This window comes from Antennarius striatus, chromosome 5 (genome assembly GCF_040054535.1).
Source record: "Antennarius striatus isolate MH-2024 chromosome 5, ASM4005453v1, whole genome shotgun sequence".
NCBI classification, from domain to species: Eukaryota; Metazoa; Chordata; class Actinopteri; order Lophiiformes; family Antennariidae; genus Antennarius; species Antennarius striatus.
In genome coordinates this window covers 18,329,098-18,347,134 of record NC_090780.1, presented here as the reverse complement: position 1 = coordinate 18,347,134, position 18,037 = coordinate 18,329,098, and the positions used below count along the sequence as shown (strand labels likewise).

Genomic DNA, 18,037 nt, shown 5'->3' with positions numbered 1-18,037 from the left:
GTAAAAAAAAATAAAATCAAAACACAGTAGAATTACTGGTAGGTTGTATGTAGGATTGTGGATTCAAAAGTATTGATCTGAACTTTGGATGAAATTAAGAGGTTCTCTTTATCCCAGTAATACATAAAGAATATTTAGCTAAATCACTCAGCCCGTTTTAATGAGGCTTATTAGTAAAACCTGTTAGCCGTTTCCAATAACCAGATCAAATGATCATGAAGTAGCTAAATTCAGAAGATTCTCTATCTTTGTAAATATGAAACAAAATTCTAATTATATAGACTATATCATTCTCAAGATTAGTTCTCCCCTTCATATTAAATCTAATACTTTGTAGAGCACACCTTTCGGTGCAATGACAAACTGAAAACATGATACCTACAGTAGTCAAACAGCTACTACCCAGAAGGTTGTATAGACATATGCCAGATATGGAACCATTATGTAAATGTAGGCCTGAACAGATTAAAATAAAGCATAAAGAACTACACAGCTAAATTAAGTATTTGAATATTGGGATGATGTTTCAACAACACCTGATTTGGACCATGTTATGTGTGCTCTTATTTGTGGTGCTGAAATGAGTTTGAAAATCAGTATGCCAACACAATTCTTTAATAATCCTGCTAAATGTAGGAACATACACAAGACAATACATCCGTCTTCCTCCGAGAGATCTGAAATCTGTCATGTGTGAGAGCACGGAGCTTTCCACTCAGCTCAGGCAGATGCGAGATGTTATCCAGAATCTCCAAGTATTCCAGGTCCTGCAGCTGATGTAGTTCTAACAAATATTTCTCTTCAACATGTTCAAGGCATAGCTTGAGACTTTTAAGCTTTGGGAAAAAATGTGGAATCCGAGCTGTGAGAGCTCCCAAATGTGAGCGCTGGGTTTCTATGTGAAGGTGCAGGAGATTTGGCACCTGCTTCGAAATGGTTGCCATGTCCCCGGAGGATAATCCTGCGACACAAATTGTGAGACTAGTGACAGTGGAGGGAATGGAGGTGACATATGTATTAATAGGTGGGCCTTTGACAATGACCAGGGTTGACAGGTGAGGAAGATCACTCAGCCATGTTTTCAGGTGACATGTGGGTGACGTCCATCTTTCTGCCATCTCCTGGTTTGACTGCTTGTAGTAAACAGACAAACTCTTCAGGTCAGGCATCAGCTTCATTGCATTTTCTGGTAATGTGTGATCCGTGCAGTTAATAAGTTCCAAAATGGACAAAGATGAGGCATCGAAGGGCCCCGGGTCAGGGGGAGGACGCCCTAACAGTATGGGCACAGCGGACAATGAGAGATGCTTCAGTTTGTGCATGCGAGCCAGTATGGAGCGAACCATCCAAAATATTTTGTCATAGCTCCCTTTATTATGAAGGACCAGCGATGTTAGCTCTGTAAACTGGGAAACAGCAGAAATGAAGCCTTCTGTGGTTGTGGCAGGATATTTAACATCACACATGGTGAGGTGAGTGAGCTGCTGTGGTTGACACAGCATGGAAGCATCTGGCAAACGAGTAGTGCTGCTGTGTCTCATAATCAGGCGCTCCAGGTTTGTAAAGTCCTTCAAGTAGAGGAGGCTGAACTGAGATCCATGCTCGATTATGATTGTCGTGAGAGCAGGAAGCGACAGGGACAGTTCTTTCCAACCCTTGGCTTTACTGCTCCTCACCACCACAGTGGTCACTTCTCTGCGTCGAAGAGTGGCCCAGAATTGACTGTTGTAAGCGTGTTTTTTAAAAACAAGAACGACTGAGCAATTTTTCCAAAGAGATCTGTGGTCAATAAGTTTCTTGAAATACCTGCTGCATGCCCGGACGCTCAACTTGTCTCCTGCGGACAGATACCGAAAAACGTGGTTCCATATTTCTGCAGGAAGCACAGTTGTCGTCCCCGTCATGATTTGCCTCGAAAATCGGTTATTTTAGCAGGCTTGGCTTATTTCAATAAGTGTGTTACGAGTTACCGTTTCTATCTACTTTGGTGGGTAGTGGCAACATTTTCCTCGACGTGAACCCGGTTGCTTAACTTTGACACCGGATATAGTTCATGTGACGTTGGTAAAGTAGGTGGACCAATTTTATTGGTGACGTGAGTGGCACAACAATCACCCAATAGCTACACAGATAAAGCCTATCGCTCTATCGTGATTGGACACTTTTTTCTATATTAACCCCTCGTGACTGCCGTCTTCCTCTTTCTTCCACGCGCCCTTGTGTGTCAGGTATGCTTTGCTTCTCCTCTCTAAACTACCATATTGAAGTAATTTCATGTCACGTTGTTGTACACAGTGTTTCAAATCACAAGTTTTAATGCCCATAACATAATAAGGTGGTTTTGTGTCCCGTTCTAAGTGCGGTGGCACGATTCTACCGGGCGCGGCCTTTCAAGCCATTGCTAGTTTAGCAGTCAACGCGCGCTAGCTGTTAGCCGTTAACGCGCTAGCTGTTAGCAGTTAGCACTCGAACTGCTAATTGTTGGACTGTACTGTTTAGATTATGAGTTATTTTTTTTGATTTTTGATTAATATGTTTTAACATGATCGTTGTGTGGTTTTAGGAACTACCTTGTCTTTAAACCGGCTGTCAAGCGATCCTTGGAAGCACTGCAAAGATGCCCAGGGAAGACAGGGCCACGTGGAAGTCCAACTATTTTATGAAAATCATCGTAAGTGTGACTACGTTTACATGTGTTTTTAATTTTAATCTAGTGCACTCTTTTTATTGTATCAGTTGAATTATGTATAGGCATGATATGAATATGTAAAACTTGATATGTGCCTTACAGCAATTACTGGATGATTATCCAAAATGCTTCATTGTGGGAGCGGACAATGTGGGCTCCAAGCAGATGCAGACCATCCGTGTCTCCATGCGTCACAAGGCTGTGGTGTTGATGGGTAAAAACACCATGATGCGCAAGGCTATTCGTGGCCACCTGGAGAACAACCCAGCGCTGGAGAAGTGAGTAGACTCATCACTCTTTCCTGTACTTGTGTATAGCAGGATAAGTTACAATGCAGCTGTTTTAGTGCTGCCTTGTCGTTCCCCCTGCAAATAGCAACCTGTTTCCAGCTATCCCTGTATGTCTAGATTCGCCTGGCAACCAGGGACGCAAGGTTTCAGACACTGAAGTGCTCAATCGTTTCTTGAAATGTTGATTGCTGACATTTGTAACATCCAGCGCTGTGCTTTGACAGACTCCTGCCTCACATCAAGGGTAATGTGGGCTTTGTCTTCACCAAAGAGGATCTGGTTGAAATCAGAGACATGCTGCTGGAGAACAAGGCAAGTTCTCAACATCATGATTTACAAACAATAACTGTTTACTAGTTCTACAATAATGGAATGTCATATATTGCTACTTAAATCATTTTGCTTGTCATGGTACTAAATGGATGTTTGGCAACATGAAGTTTTCAAATACAAATCTTAAACTGCAAAATAATACTTGATCTATTGAGCAACACTAGCTACTTTCCATTTTTTAATACACAACTGAAGCATTCAGTCTGAGCAGTTTGCAGGTTAAGTTACAATGTGGCTTATGTGGTACTGCATTGTCGTTCCCCCTGCACACAATAATCTGTTTCCTCGCTATACCTGTCACGTCAGTATTCCTTGACTGCCAGGGACGTAAGGTTTCAGACACAGAATAAATCTTGGGCATAAAACCCATGTTCATACCTGCTGCTGGAAACGTAACTGATTTTATTTAAACCCAGGTGCCTGCAGCTGCCCGTGCTGGAGCCATTGCCCCTTGTGATGTTACGGTGCCTGCCCAGAACACTGGCCTGGGTCCCGAGAAGACCTCTTTCTTCCAAGCTCTTGGTATCACCACCAAGATCTCCAGGGGAACCATTGAAATCTTGGTGAGTTTAGCATTGATTTTTGCTTTCTGCTCAAGTTGCAAGATGGATCCCCACATGTTCAATACAGATTAAAGTCCTGGACTGCGAGCATATGGAACTCAAAGATTCATCCGTGCATATACACATGTGTCACTAATCTCTTGTGTTCCCAGAGTGATGTCAGTCTGATCAAGACTGGGGACAAGGTTGGTGCCAGCGAGGCCACTCTGCTCAACATGCTGAACATCTCGCCCTTCTCGTACGGGCTCATCATCCAGCAGGTGTATGACAATGGCAGTGTGTACAGCCCTGAAGTGCTTGACATTACAGAGGCTGCTCTGCATGCCCGTTTCCTGGAGGTGAGATGCACCACTCCTTTCAATAATCGATGCCTAGTATTAAAATAAAGTAGTATATCACATTAAACTTTTTTCCAAATTAACGTATTTAGGGTGTGAGGAACATCGCTAGTGTGTGTTTGGAGATTGGCTACCCCACTTTGGCCTCTGTGCCCCACTCTATCATCAATGGTTACAAGAGAGTCCTGGCTGTTGCTGTGGAGACTGACTATTCCTTCCCACTGGCAGACAAGGTATGTCTGTCTAACCAGTATCTTACTGATTATCTTGAATGACTGATTGAGATCAACCTGTGAAAATCCTTTTCAGTGTGACCATCCCTGACAGCCCTTACATATTAACATGTTTCATCAGCTTTGATGATCAAAAAAAATCCACTCTGCATTATTGTGAGATAATATCTTTCTTGCATCTTTCATCACAGGTCAAGGCTTTCCTGGCTGACCCCTCTGCTTTTGCTGCTGTTGCAGCACCTGCAGCAGAGGTGGCTGCAGCTCCAGCTGCGGTCAAGGAGGAAGTTAAGGAGGAGTCTGAGGAGTCCGATGATGATATGGGCTTCGGTCTGTTTGACTAAATTTGAAACAGCAAACGGAACCATGAATCAATGACATGATTCAATAAAAAAATGTAAAACCTAATAGCTTGTGAGTTTGTTAAATTTGAAACTGAGGTAGGATGTATTGACTAATATTTTTGGGAGGGATAATGAGGACATCTAAATACTGTACTCGGGTTCACTTTTTAATGGGTGTCTTAAAGTTTCATGAAAGGGTCAAAGTTGACACTGATTTGATGTATTTTTGAGGGATGTCAAATGTAGGTATTCTAATAGTGCCACAGCACATTAAATGAACTTGGAAGTGTTATGACCTGTAAACAGACTTTGAATGAAATAGAAACTCCTCAAAGGCAGTTGACCAAGATAATTGTTAATTGCTTTAAATTGGAAGCTGGAGAGATCTATTAAAATGTGGCATGAGATTTCAAACAAACGTGATACCTGTCACATCTGACTTCACTAGACTCAAATCATTTTTATAAGAGGTTCAGAAAGCTCCATTGCAACACCCATAATTTGATGTTTTCCATTGTAACTCAGTGACAGGTGTCCAGCCAATGATACGATAAGGTTCAATGACTGCGCAGCCAATCTGCATTGACGGAGCTGCTGTGCACCCTGCGGTATGCGCCGTGCAGGTTAACTAGTTCACAACAGTGCGACTCAAATGCTAACCCTTTATCATGGCTAAACGAACGCGCAGCGACACCAAGCCAAAGTAAAAAAGAAATTCAGTTCTTTTATGACAAAATTGCAGTCGGAGTTCATGTACTGTATAAAGAAGTACAAGCTGTGAAACTGGGTGAGATTTTTTTTCCGAGTGAAAAGTCAAATCAAGAAGCAGACGAAGCCATTAACCTGGACAAAGTGTACAACCACGTGAAAAATAATGTAAAATTTAAGCCAGATTTCTGCATATTTTTCTGACATGAAGATTATTAATGGATATTAATCATTAACTTCTGTTCTTCTCCTTTTGGCTTTTCCCCTTGGATCGTCACAGCTAATCAGTTGACTCCATCTCACCCTGTCTTCTGCATCCTCTCCTCTCACACCAACTACCTTCATGTCTTTCACTACAATCATTAAATGCTGTTACTACTAGATAATTTATGGGTAGTAGAAATGCTCAGAAAAAAAGAAACTAGATATTTTATAGACAGTCATAGGAATTAATTTTGTATCACAAGCAACAGCACACATCATTGTTCAAAATATAAATGTTTTAATGTGAACAAAATGTTGTCTGACAGGTGTATACAGTATGCATCATTTCTTCCAGAACAGGACCCTAAGCCAGGCCACAACTGGACATCACCGACCAAAGCAGCACTCTTGAATGAATGAATACGTTAATAATCCCAAAGAGAAATTATTTGCCTCTGCTTAGACACAACAGTAACACAGTCAAGAGTACACAGTACCCAAGAATACACAGAAATATACAAGAATAGTCATAACAATAGTTATAACTCTTCCCATAGCCAAAGCAGGACCCTCACGTATAACATACAACATATCTCATGAAGAACAAAATTTGTGTCTTCCATTTCAAGTGGGTCAAATCACTTACATTAAAAACAAACCAATGAAAATTGCTGCTGTACTTTGGTTCTTTTAATATGCCAAGTAACTCGTGATCCATTCATTAGTCGCATCTATCCTCAGCAAACCTGGGCTTTGGCTCCTTCTTTTCCTTTCCGCTTTTCCCTCCAAGGGTCGCCAGTGAATCAATTGCCTCCATCGAGTGTTTCATAGATACAAGTGGGGGTCATTTTAAAAAGGGTTATACTGTATTATGGGGTGAGTTGGATGAAAGCCATCGTGACTATTATCTACCAAAACCAACATATAGATGCATAACTAATCTGAAAAAAAGAGAGAGAGAAAATTGTCTCCTGTTTATCATGTTTACGTGTAGTTTTAATCCACATATCAAATTCAAAGCAGTGATAATTGTGTTAATGGAATTTCCTTTTTGGTACAGAAGATAGTTTATTTTGAAAAGCCTAAACCGGAAGTTCTGTCACACTGGTAGAAAAGGGAGAAAAGCGAGAGGGGAAACGTCCGCAATGGCTGAGGTAGGGGATTACTGTGGAGTTAGCTGTTGTTAAATATTAGAAAATAAATACATATTTGAATATTTAAAATATGCATCACGTGTTATTTATACAACAGATGATTTAAATGCCAGCATCGCTATGGTTCTCATCGATGTTTGGGTTAGCAATATAAGCTAACATGTCGTTAGCTAGATAGCTGACATGACACTCAAGAAGGCTCGTAGTATTCATGATTATTTTACATCTGTTGTTTACTGTGTAACTACCAATAGCATTTTCAACGTGAGGCTGGTAATGTTTCCCGTTGGATTGGAGTGATTTTAATGGGAGTAACAACCTTTTTTTTTTTTTTTTTTAAATCTCATCCTTCAAATGTAGCTAGCTTTACAGTCGACACTACGATGCAAACAGTCAGACATCACCTCATGGAACAGTTGAATGAAAATGAATTTTTCTTTCAGACCCACAGCTTACAGGACCTTCAGCAGCCAGCTGTCTCTTCTAAAGTGTTCATCCAGAGAGACTACAGCTCAGGAACCATCTGCAAGTTCCAGACCAAATTCCCATCCGAACTTGAGTCAAGGGTGTGTACCATCTCTGCAATGGTGTCAATTGTTTTAGTTAGTGACATTGTTTGTTTTAGTTAGTTTAAAGATGGTTTACAGTGTGTGTGTGTGTGTGTGTGTGTGTGTGTGTGTGTGTGTGTGTGTGTGTGTGTGTGTGTGTGTGTGTGTGTGTTTTTAGATTGATAAGCAACAGTTTGAGGAGACCATTCAGGCTTTGAACAACCTTTATGCAGAGGCAGAGAAGCTTGGAGGAAAGTCTTATTTAGAGGGTTGCCTGGCTTGTCTCACTGCCTATACAATCTTCCTCTGTATGGAGACTCACTATGAAAAGGTAAAATTACAGTTAAATTGTCATTGTGGTTGGATAGTTACCATTTTTGCAATATTTTCTCAAAAAAGTGTTCTTTCTGCTTCAGTGCATCTGCTAAACAAAATGGTAAAGATCAACGAGATTTGTTGGATCCCATGACTTTTTTAAAATATGAGAACTGTATCCTATTGGTTCATGAGCTGATCATATTGACTCCACAGGGTGGTCAAGTGGTTTAAATGTGATTTTCTGTCTGTTCAGGTGTTAAAGAAGATTGCCAGATATATTAAGGACCAGAATGAGAAGGTGTATGCTCCCAGGGGCCTGCTACTGACTGACCCCATAGAGAGAGGTCTCAGAGTTGTATCCTTCACCAGAACAATTTATCTATTATTCTATCTCTTTGTTGTTTCTGCACAGACCAAATATTAATTCGACATTGTCACAAAATGATGTTGGTCAACTACTTTCTGCCTTTTTTAAAGTTGTATTTTAAGGGTCAGCCATATTTTTTTTTTCATTACAAAATTTAAAATAAAATTTTGACGTGTTGTAACAGTGTGTATCCTTAGAACAAGAAATAGATAATTAAATAAGAAAATGTTCATATAGTATCTGTTTTCCTTAATTGGCTTTTTTTAAAGGTTGAAATCACAATTTTCGAAGACAGAAGTATTGGCTCCGGAAGATAAAGAAACTTTTGGTATGTGGCTATTATAATGTGTTTTTAATGAAGTTTTACATTCACTGAAATGTTTGGGAGTACATCCTAATATTTTTGCCATTATTTACAAACGTAGGCTGATGCTCATTTTTTAGCTACGGTCACATTAATCTTGATTATTTTTAATTTATTTTCATTATGAGTGTTAAAAGAATTTTTGTCTTTCTTTGACTAGATACCCCTCTTCTGTCTGGCGGCATGTTTTCAGACATTGCTTCACCTGAATGGATGTACTGTATATAATTTTAATATGATCCTTTTCTGTTATTTATAAGTACTGTAATGTTTGCTTCTCCCCCTAAAATGTGTATTTCTTTGTCTTTTTATATGGTGTACATTGTCTAAATCAGGTCCTAATTGATCAAGACTGGTGAACAGTGCCATTGTGTTCAATTAAACTTTCCACCGTGATAAATACAAGTCATTTGACTTGAATATTGCTTTGCATATAACAAAATCACACACTTTTTGGGGGGGTGGGAGGGGATATGTTTTGTGGAACCTATTAGAGTTAACTAGTTTTTGTGACTTCATAAATAAAACATGTTTACTCCTATTCCAAAATAATAATGTTTAGTTCATTTTATTCCTGTCATTTATGTGTTATTGTATGCACTAAATCTGTCACACGATGATGGGCAGTCCTAGGATCCACTACCTGTATTCGAAATGTCATCTTGTCATTATTATAAGCTCAAAGAAACCTGAAATACATTAAATTCCACAAATGATTGCTAATATTAGTGTTTGATACAACTGATGTACTTTTCTTACAAATACTGTTTTGTTTTATCCAAATAAATTGCATTTTCCTCAATTCTGTTGTGCTCCCCTGTGTTTGACCTTTGTGTATCTGATGATATTAAGGATTGAGACTTTTGCTGATAGATAGATAGATATATACTTTATTAATCCCGGAGGAAATTGCAAATTGCTAGACTAGTAATGTTACTGTACTGCACTATTAATGTTAACTAGAATTAACTCATTGGGTTACCTCTGCTATCACCACCGTCACAATTACTTAAAACTGGAAAGAATGTTCCAGGTTATTCATTCATTAATTTTCTACTGCTGCATCCGTTGTGGCGGGGAGCTGGAGCCTATCCCGGCGGGGGAAACTCCGGGTGCGACGCCAGTGCACTGCGAAGCCACACAGACACGGACAAACACGCACACACACTGCATCAATTTGGGACCGGCCAATAAACCTGAAGGCATGTTCCAAGTTATGACAAAAATTGTAGAACGGCTGTTTATCATCAACCATTGAAAAGCATGGAGTTAGGATTTATTCATTTAAAAATATATTTTCACAAAGAATGTAAGTCTATAGAAATTATTTAATGCATATATTTTACAGTTAAACTGTTGAGCCTCATGCCAAATTAATTTCAGCAGCTCTTTGGTGACTCCCATGTTTCTACCCGTTAGTTAATGCATTTTAATATACTTAATGATCATGGAAAACAAATCAATGCTCCTTATCTCACACCTGGTAAAAGTAATCCTGAATCTGCATCATACCTGGATTCACCAAATGTTGCTTTGTGCAAAACACATCTGCAAGAAACCATCAGTTTGATGGCAACCTTTCCTTCCAGCTTCAGCGACGTCATGAGGTAAAGGAAGTAAATAATATGTGGTCAGCAGGTTCCAAAAATAGTATTTAGTTTTTGATAAATTAAAACAGATGCTAACTAGTATGATCCCTGAAGGGTGATATTAGGGTGGATGTTTGGACCATAATTTCCCTAGTGAAAAATATTTGTGTAAATCTACCCATTTTTATTTTCCACTTTCTTTACCTTTTTTACATTGTGAGTGAATTTCTTAGTGAATAACATGGATATCAATGAAAAGCTCACTCACAAAACTCAAATGTACAAAACGGGTTTGAAACAAAAGAAACAACATAAAACAAAAATATCTGTAGGAAGTTTTAAATTGTATTAGGTAAAAAAAAAATTTTTTTAAAAAGTCTTCATTTTCCAACGACTTTTCTCCAAAATGTGGGAAGTTGTAAAGAATTTTCGAGTTACTCAATATTTAAATAAATAATTTTGGGGTCTTTTTTGTGAAAATTTCTGAAACTTTTCTGATTTTTGCTATCTTTGTTTTTAAGAAATAAGACAGAATACAGTACATGAAAATGAATGAATGAATGAATGAATGAATGAATGAATGAATGAATGAATGAATGAATGAATAAAAGAACAAAACCGAAACCATTTTTTCCCGGAGAGCGGGGATGAATCCCACTATGGTGACAGTAAGGCTAACTATTGTCTAATTATGATTGGCTTATGGCGTTAACGCCCGAACCAATCATTACTCGTTACAACTAAATCTAACCAATAAATATTCAGAACTACACCATCCCTAAGAAAACCAGAGTTCAACCAATAGTAAAGCAAATATCTAACATTATAGCGTCAAGCTGACCAATCAGAGCCTAACCGTGGTGCGTCGTGTTTTCACCATAGTAAGATTCGTAACGTATCTTCCGGTGGCTAGCTAAACGGCTAACCACATAGCTTCCGGCTGCCGCTACGAATGGAGGGTGTGTGAGCACATCATCATATAAACAAGCCCAACAGTACACGTTAGCAGTAAGGGTAAGTCCTCTTAGCAGACTTGATACTGATTTACGTAATGTGACTGCCAAACGTTTAGCTAAAGTTGTTTGTGTTCAGTAGTAAATCAAACTGCATCACAACTAGCAAACTCTCTGCCTCTCGCTTCGAACTCCTGTATATTTAATAAAAACACTCAGGCTCAAATGTCAGTCAGTTCACGCTTAGCTAGCGTTATTCATTCATTTAACTTTTCTTTCTCATGAAGGACTAGATGTGCGGTTATTACACATTAATATCGAGTTAGCTAATTTTACCACGCTGCCCACAGGATCTGTGGTTTTTTTCCGCTCTGGATTTCCTTTTTCTCTCTCGATGGAATATAAATGTTATCTTCCAAAGCAAGAATGTCAGTTCATCCATTATGTCAAGGATGAGTTGGAAACGTACCAGCAGAAAGGAACCCGTAATTGGTAAGGCTCTGAACTTGATTACATTGAAATAAGGAGGGCATTGCTTCTACACTGATAGAAAACATTGGCTGTCTGTGTCCAGCGTGCTGCTGTTCCCCCCACTGCCGAGCAGACTGCGGTACCTGATCCACAGTCATGTGGAGGACCTGCCGGAGTTCTCCACCTTCTCAGTGGGAGAGAAGTCCTGTCGTAGGGTGGTGGTCTGCCATTCTGAACTCAGGTACTGAACCTCTATTAAAAACATCCAAGAACTTTGTAAACCCACTGTTTATTCATATGTGATTATTATGGTAATTTCTTCAACTAAACCGCCTTGTAAAAATGCATGGAGATCAGGGAGAAAATTATATCTGCAAGGTAACACAACCACTGTATTATATTGTCATGCTGGAGCCTGACGTTGTCTGCAGTCCAGCAGACAAGTTGCCTGGGCAGTGAATGCTTATTATGCAATATTGTGTTTATGCCAGTATAATGCAGCCAGAGGAATGAAGGTAGACCTCCTGTGACGTGTCTAACTACGTGCAACAGCCTAGAATCAGGACTGGCATACCTACCTGCTGGACCATAGAAAGAGGTTCTCACCAGCCCCCACTGTAGCAGATTGCAGGAGCCTGTAATCGTATGGTACTGTATATGCCAAAACAATGAGAAATCGGCTGGGTCCAATGATGGAGATCTGACCTAAACCCCGTTGAAAACCTGAGAATGTGACAGCATGGACACCTTATGCAGTCATGTAGAGTTGTAGTATACATTTCCGTAGACTGCTTTTTCATAGTAATAAGTTAAGTGTGTTCTTATAATTTTCTTTTTCTTGTAGGGGTGACATAGAGAAAGACAATGACTTGGAGAACAATGACAGCTCGTGTGCCGGGACCCCCAGATGTCGGGAGGCCGAAAGCAAGGCCAAACCTAAATCTTCAATCCCGTCACGAAGCCGAGGACCTAAAAGGCCAGATAAGCCCCTTTACATGCCACGAGCTGCTCGGGAGAGGCTGCACTTGGATAACCCACAAGGACTTACAGGAGACAAAGAGTTGTCTCCAGATTCATGTAGCTTTGGCCACATCAGTCCTTCGCCAGACTCTTGTTCCTGTCCTGAAACTACAGAAAGCACAGAATCCTCATCCAGCTGCAGAGAGGAATGTCCTCCCAGTGTAACGGATCATATCCTGAACCATGCTGCTGACAGTCCAGTGCTTTGTCCTGAAGTGCTGCCACTGAATGAACCCGAGTCCCAAGTGATTAACCACACTGTGTCCTCCTTTGCTGACATGACTCTGGAGAAGGATGAGAAAGACAAGCACGATGTTGCGAGCTTGTCATACAGGGATGTAACTGAAGAGGTATGCCCGCTTGCAGTTTTCATAATGAGTCAATGAACATTTGACCCCACAAATTGTGACTTATCTTGTGTTTGTTTTGTCAGATCAAGGCACATCTAAAGGAGCCAGTAACTGTTTCCATTGAGCATGTTCACAACGACTACTCCATGTATTTGACTCTGTGCACCAATATCAGCGCAGAGGATTTTCCCCACGTGATCGAGATCTATGACTTCCCACCCTTGTTCAAAACGGAGGATCTCCTGGATGCTTTTGCAGAGTACAGGTGGGAGCAGTGAGATTAGAAACACGTGTATAGATCTGTCAGATAAAGGAATTCTTTAAGTTTATGTTTCTTCCTTCATGAAATTTGTCAAAGCTGTAGTTCAGATTTTTTTTGTCTTTTCTCTGGAAAAAACATCCAGATTTTGTCAGATCTAAGTGAATCAAAACAATCTCATTTGTTTGATCTGGCTGCCCAGTTCATGAAGCTCTTTCTTGTCTGTCTCAGTGATAGTGGCATGAAGATCAGCTGGGTGGACAACACACATGCTCTGGGGGTTTTCTCCAGTGAGTCTGCAGGTGAGAGTCCCGCTACATCTTAAACATGGTGCTGGGATTAAAATACTACTGGGTTAAAAATATGCTGATGTATCGCAATCTTGTCTGCAGCGACCCATGCACTCTCCATCTGCCATCCATCGCTGAAGGTAAGACCACTCGTCGAAGGGAGTAAAAAAGCTAAAGTCAAGGCCATTAGATCAGCTGGTAAGTGATTCATTGTATTTATTCAAGCCCTCTATGTTTCTGTACTGGCAAGTCTTGGAAAAATGTTTTTAGTTCTTGACTGGATGTTCCTGTGCTCTATTCTAGAGTTTATCCAGCCTGTGAAGGAACGTCCCAGGACAGATTGTGCTGTTGCCCAGCGAATGGTCACCAGAGCCCTGGGGTTGCAGGGGAGAGGCAGAGTGCAGCGATATTAAATGGAGTTGCTAACCCTGTCAGCTTATGTAGGTGAACACACTAACACCAGTGATAAAGTTTAGACATCAAGAGTCCTTATAATAAGTACCTTCTACTTGGCTTTCTTTGATTGGTTGAAAATGAATGTTTTGTTAAAATCAGCTTGGGTTCTACACATTTTCTTGACAGGAAAAAAGTTTGGGTTGGGTCCTTTTCTGAGCTCTGTGAATTCCTATTTTTATGCATCAATTGAAAACCCTTTTAAACATAAAAAAAAAGAAGGTTGAAAAAAAAAAGCATTACAATGTCAATTCATTAAGATAACATGCTAATAGAGGAAAGCAGTTATGGGATTCACATCTAAGTACGTCCAGCAGTTTTTAAGGAGATGTGGACGAACGATCAACTTCTGTTATTTATGGACATACATACGTACAGAAAAGAGAAGAACAATATACCCTCCTTTAACCTTAATGGGACACAAAAAGTTCATGATGAACATGGGGATCTGCTTTGAACTTTTTATTTAAAAAAATGTAATGCTCATCCACATTTACCCATGCATGCAACATGAACACAGTCAGGTAGCAGGCATTAAGTACCCTTTTTAAAATGAAGGATCTTTCAGTCTTACATTAAAAATAATTTACAAGACAACAAGGCGGCATTTTCACATACACGTCTGGCTTTTACAGTACATCATAATGGTAACAGTCCCTGACAATCATGTAACAAAACTAAGACATGGAGATAGAGACCAAGGGGATCATGAACATGGAAATGTGTCTCATAAAGTAAACAAAAGAAAATCAATAAATATAACAATTTCAGATGTGAGCTCAGCTTGAATTTTTCATGTCCTAAAGTTTTTAATATGAAACTAATAGACAATGTAAAAAATAAATCCAATTACAGTTTTTGGTGCACGCTGCCATCCCTTGTAGAAAGTTAGAAATAGCCTCCATAAAAGCAGCAATTGTTTCCTTTATATTCTGTTATTTTAAGATACTTTTATTAACTTTATACATTGTTTTCAGTCTTTAGTTCAAGTGTGTAACTGCAGAAGCAACTGTGACTTAACCTCCCCTCCACTCAGATATTTTTGGGACGATTAGGTTATACAAATTGACCAGATTTACTAGTCAGTTTTCATCCATCCTGACCAAATCGAGACAATACATTTCTTTTGGTTTGAGTTTTATGCTCTAGGAGTCTTAAAACTTGGATAAGTCAAATTTTATATGCCTTTTGGACTGAACTCTCCCAGAAACCTCACATAACAAGCACCAAGTGAAAACCTTCATTTCACTAATGAAGACATGAGGACAAAAAGCAATTCTTAAAAAGTTTCATAGCGTTAAATGTTGTAAGTAAAGTTGGAAAATAGCTCATTTTCCCGTTGAAATTTTGTCCATTGTACCACTTGAGTCCTCGTTTTAGGGATCCAGAACTGCTCAAAGGAGCAGTCTAGCTCCCTCTAGTGGTTGTTGATTTTCATTCTGCACCTCCTAACGTCCGTCCATTGATGTCCATCGTGGGTCTACCTTTGTGAAAGTTGGTTGGTGAGCAATCCAGGGAAGGATGCATCTGTGTCTGAACTCATAGAGCCGCCTGTGAAAACAGACAGGAGGTGGATGAAAAGAAGAGAATTACTGAAATAAAATAAGAATAAAATACTGATCCCTTAATCAAACTAGTCAAAGCTTAAAACTGTATTGTTGGTAAAATTACACAGTCTTGAACGAGCTGTGCTGACAATGTGGCCTTGATATGTGGAGGTGATCACTAATGATCACTAATATGAAAACATAATGTGTAAGTTACTGAAAGTAAAGTGAGAGCCCACTGTTTAACATTTCCCATCACTTAACTTTTGCAAGCTTCATTTTATATCATGTTAGAATATGAATTAATGTCTAACAGTTGTCCCCTTTTCTACACAGAGATCCAAAAGAGGTCTGTGTCTGTCTCCATTGAGGGTCTGGAGTGACCACAAACTACTAAGTGATCATTAAAGATCAACAACAAAGTGACGAAAGAACAGCCTGAGAGAATGGAGGGCTACACGTACACAACATTTACCCTGTTAAAATCTCCATCAACGAGACTCTGAACCAATTGCAACTTCAAGCCTTGGCTCAGTCGTCAAACCTTTGGACATTATCATTTGATATACGTCAAAACACAAAGGGCACTGGAGAAAACGGAAGAAGCTCAGTTTGTTTGATTGCACGTTGTTTCAAAACTTAAGCATCTTTACAGAGTGTTGATTGGTCAAGCAGGAAAATGAGTCTTTGTTTCAGGTGAAGCAGGGTTTGATGCAGAATCTATGTGAGTCATGAATCAGTTTTAGCTCAATAACTATTTATTCTTCTGGATTTGGTTCAACAATTCCATAAAATCAAACACTGCAGCAACACACAGATTGTCATACGGAGTGCCCATCTGCACATGAGAAGTGTGATATAGAGCCATGGACACACCTCACCAGTTACGTATGTAACTCTAAACAGTATTAGTAATGACACAGTAAAAACACCTGCAACAGCAGTGTTATGCTGAACAACTACTTTTAGATGCTTTCATTTTATAACTTTATTTTTAAGAAAGTTATATGAGAGTTGTTTTAATACCTTCATTTAATGAACTCACAACTACCTTTGTTTTATTGCCAGGCAGAGTGCTGCCATCACACCAAAGGCAATATGAATTTTTTTGATTACACAGATACAATGAAATGTAAGTTAATGTGAATCTTCACCATGTGATGGGACTGGTAGGACTCAGATGACATTTTCTTTTGAAAAATTTCAGCTTCGGCAAAAAGCCAAGTGACGCTGAGTCACCAATCCCATCAACGTTCAGGTCTGTTAGCACAGTGTTATTGTTCAAAGTGGAGATTTTTGTTTTTTCTAATGTTCTATGTTAGCAAGCAATGCTGTCGAAACGATTCTTGCAGTCCAACGTTATTTTTTATATGTTCTTGATGCAAGTAAGGCAGTAACCACAATAGGAATTGTGTGAAGTCGAGTTATGATGTCATCATTTTCAGGATTACCTGTTCACATGGCAACACTACGGTGGTGTTTTCAAAAACTTACATGTTCTGACAAGATTGCGTTTTCATGCCCCAAAAATGTTCTTGTTGAAACAAAACGCCGAAACACAACAACTTTCACCATTGTTGGTGAAACGGTTGTCATGGAAACAGCCCCAGAGATCCTCCTTAGTTTCAATCCGCAGGAAACATTGTGGAGTTTTCGTTATATCACTGACAAAAGTAAACCTGGTCGATCTAATGGTGACATTCAAGTAAGTACAGTGAGTAAACTTGAAGGAGGACAGCGAGGCAGTGTGAACACAACACTAATAGGATTTCTTTTTCAACATTAAAATATTCATAAATGTGTATAGGGTAAAGGAAGATGTACAGTACTATTTTCTTTTGTCATTTTGAAATAGTACGTCTCATTGAGATGACACTTAGTGATGTGAGTTAAATGACCTGTTGTCCGGTGCATCGACTCATTATTTTGGTTGCTTGATCAGTTCCAGGGACAACAGGGCTTGATTGGAGCATTGGAATTAAAAAATACAAACATGAAAAGTACTGGTTTTGAATGTCATAAATTGTGTAAAAGCTGTGAATTTTACTCTAATAATTACACTAACACTGGTTTTTTTTTGGGAACTATATAAGGGCATTGTATTTTGACTGAAAAAGTCCAGACTAATATTTTAATGTGTGCATGCTGGCCTTTAAATCTGGTAAATGGTCTAAAATCCGTCTCCCAATTAATGTTGAAAGTAACACAATGTGTTCATGTCAAAAATTTGATGGCCAATTCTCTGCAGTCAGATAAAAATAAACTTCAAAAAACTTTAATTTCAAATTGAAATGTTTTCTTGATAACGACTAATCATTAAGTACAGTTAATATTTTAACCCTATTGATCACATGATCTTTAAGGGTAATGGTCTCACCTATGACACAGTTGTACGTCCATATCCGCTGTCCGTCGTACCGAGAGCGGCACTTCATAACGTTGTTGGTGTAATCTGATTCTGCAACCTCGTAGTTTGGATTGATCACAACCTGGAAGAGGAAAGATGTACCGTTCATATTTAATTCTCAATGCACACACAAACAGAATGAATGAATTGATCTGTATCTATAAAAGTATTGGCAGACAATGGGACAATGTTACAAGAGAGTATGTGCGTGTATGTGTGTTACATGTACTACAACTGGAAAAGCAGAC

At 39.3% G+C, this 18,037-nt stretch overlaps 4 protein-coding genes across 6 annotated transcripts in view; 3 read left to right on the top strand and 1 right to left on the bottom strand.

Annotated features, from left to right (window-relative positions):
* The first annotated feature begins 2,180 nt into the window (after positions 1-2,180).
* rplp0 (ribosomal protein, large, P0) lies at positions 2,181-4,851 on the top strand. The gene is made up of 8 exons (XM_068315411.1): positions 2,181-2,228; positions 2,564-2,671; positions 2,792-2,967; positions 3,204-3,291; positions 3,729-3,875; positions 4,028-4,213; positions 4,306-4,446; positions 4,638-4,851. Exons 2-8 carry the CDS (start codon positions 2,618-2,620, stop codon positions 4,785-4,787), a joined length of 942 nt encoding a protein of 313 aa, XP_068171512.1. The 5' UTR covers positions 2,181-2,228; positions 2,564-2,617; the 3' UTR covers positions 4,788-4,851.
* Positions 4,852-5,004: 153 nt separating this feature from the next.
* golga7 (golgin A7) lies at positions 5,005-8,901 on the top strand. The gene is made up of 6 exons (XM_068315412.1): positions 5,005-6,853; positions 7,297-7,419; positions 7,580-7,732; positions 7,973-8,074; positions 8,356-8,414; positions 8,611-8,901. Exons 1-5 carry the CDS (start codon positions 6,845-6,847, stop codon positions 8,401-8,403), a joined length of 435 nt encoding a protein of 144 aa, XP_068171513.1. The 5' UTR covers positions 5,005-6,844; the 3' UTR covers positions 8,404-8,414; positions 8,611-8,901.
* Positions 8,902-10,968: 2,067 nt separating this feature from the next.
* On the top strand, positions 10,969-17,753 carry r3hcc1 (R3H domain and coiled-coil containing 1). 3 transcript variants are annotated; one of them, XR_011035473.1, is made up of 9 exons: positions 10,969-11,053; positions 11,343-11,484; positions 11,567-11,704; positions 12,308-12,833; positions 12,917-13,098; positions 13,324-13,394; positions 13,485-13,522; positions 13,686-13,822; positions 15,719-17,753. XR_011035473.1 is itself a non-coding variant. In XM_068316261.1 (9 exons), exons 2-8 carry the CDS (start codon positions 11,387-11,389, stop codon positions 13,793-13,795), a joined length of 1,221 nt encoding a protein of 406 aa, XP_068172362.1. In that variant the 5' UTR covers positions 10,969-11,053; positions 11,343-11,386; the 3' UTR covers positions 13,796-13,822; positions 15,719-17,753. The 3 variants fall into 3 exon arrangements, 2 of the variants coding, with proteins under 2 accessions (XP_068172362.1, XP_068172363.1); XM_068316261.1 differs by having other exon boundaries at positions 13,485-13,580; XM_068316262.1 differs by lacking the exons at positions 10,969-11,053; positions 11,343-11,484; positions 11,567-11,704 and adding an exon at positions 11,974-12,223 and having other exon boundaries at positions 13,485-13,580.
* LOC137595897 (lysyl oxidase homolog 2A-like) overlaps positions 14,283-18,037 on the bottom strand; it is a 25,222-nt gene continuing 21,467 nt past the window's right edge. Inside the window, exons 13-14 of the mRNA XM_068316260.1 lie at positions 17,760-17,871; positions 14,283-15,386 (exon numbers count right to left, since the gene is read on the bottom strand). Coding sequence (XP_068172361.1) covers positions 15,316-15,386; positions 17,760-17,871 — 183 coding nt within the window. The 3' untranslated portion in view covers positions 14,283-15,315. The remainder of the gene's footprint in view (positions 15,387-17,759; positions 17,872-18,037) is intronic.

What these genes read in the sequence shown, in the direction of transcription:
- rplp0 (XM_068315411.1), top strand. Translation starts at nt 2,618, where the DNA reads ATGCCCAGGGAAGACAGGGCCACGTGGAAGTCCAACTATTTTATGAAA. An exon ending in ACATGCTGCTGGAGAACAAG is followed by an intron (nt 3,292 to 3,728) that starts GCAAGTTCTCAA and finishes ATTTAAACCCAG; the next exon opens with GTGCCTGCAGCTGCCCGTGC. An exon ending in GGGGAACCATTGAAATCTTG is followed by an intron (nt 3,876 to 4,027) that starts GTGAGTTTAGCA and finishes TTGTGTTCCCAG; the next exon opens with AGTGATGTCAGTCTGATCAA.
- golga7 (XM_068315412.1), top strand. An exon ending in CATCCGAACTTGAGTCAAGG is followed by an intron (nt 7,420 to 7,579) that starts GTGTGTACCATC and finishes GTGTGTTTTTAG; the next exon opens with ATTGATAAGCAACAGTTTGA. An exon ending in TGGAGACTCACTATGAAAAG is followed by an intron (nt 7,733 to 7,972) that starts GTAAAATTACAG and finishes CTGTCTGTTCAG; the next exon opens with GTGTTAAAGAAGATTGCCAG.
- r3hcc1 (XM_068316261.1), top strand. Translation starts at nt 11,387, where the DNA reads ATGGAATATAAATGTTATCTTCCAAAGCAAGAATGTCAGTTCATCCAT. An exon ending in CAGAAAGGAACCCGTAATTG is followed by an intron (nt 11,485 to 11,566) that starts GTAAGGCTCTGA and finishes GTCTGTGTCCAG; the next exon opens with CGTGCTGCTGTTCCCCCCAC. An exon ending in CAAGGCCATTAGATCAGCTG is followed by an intron (nt 13,581 to 13,685) that starts GTAAGTGATTCA and finishes GCTCTATTCTAG; the next exon opens with AGTTTATCCAGCCTGTGAAG.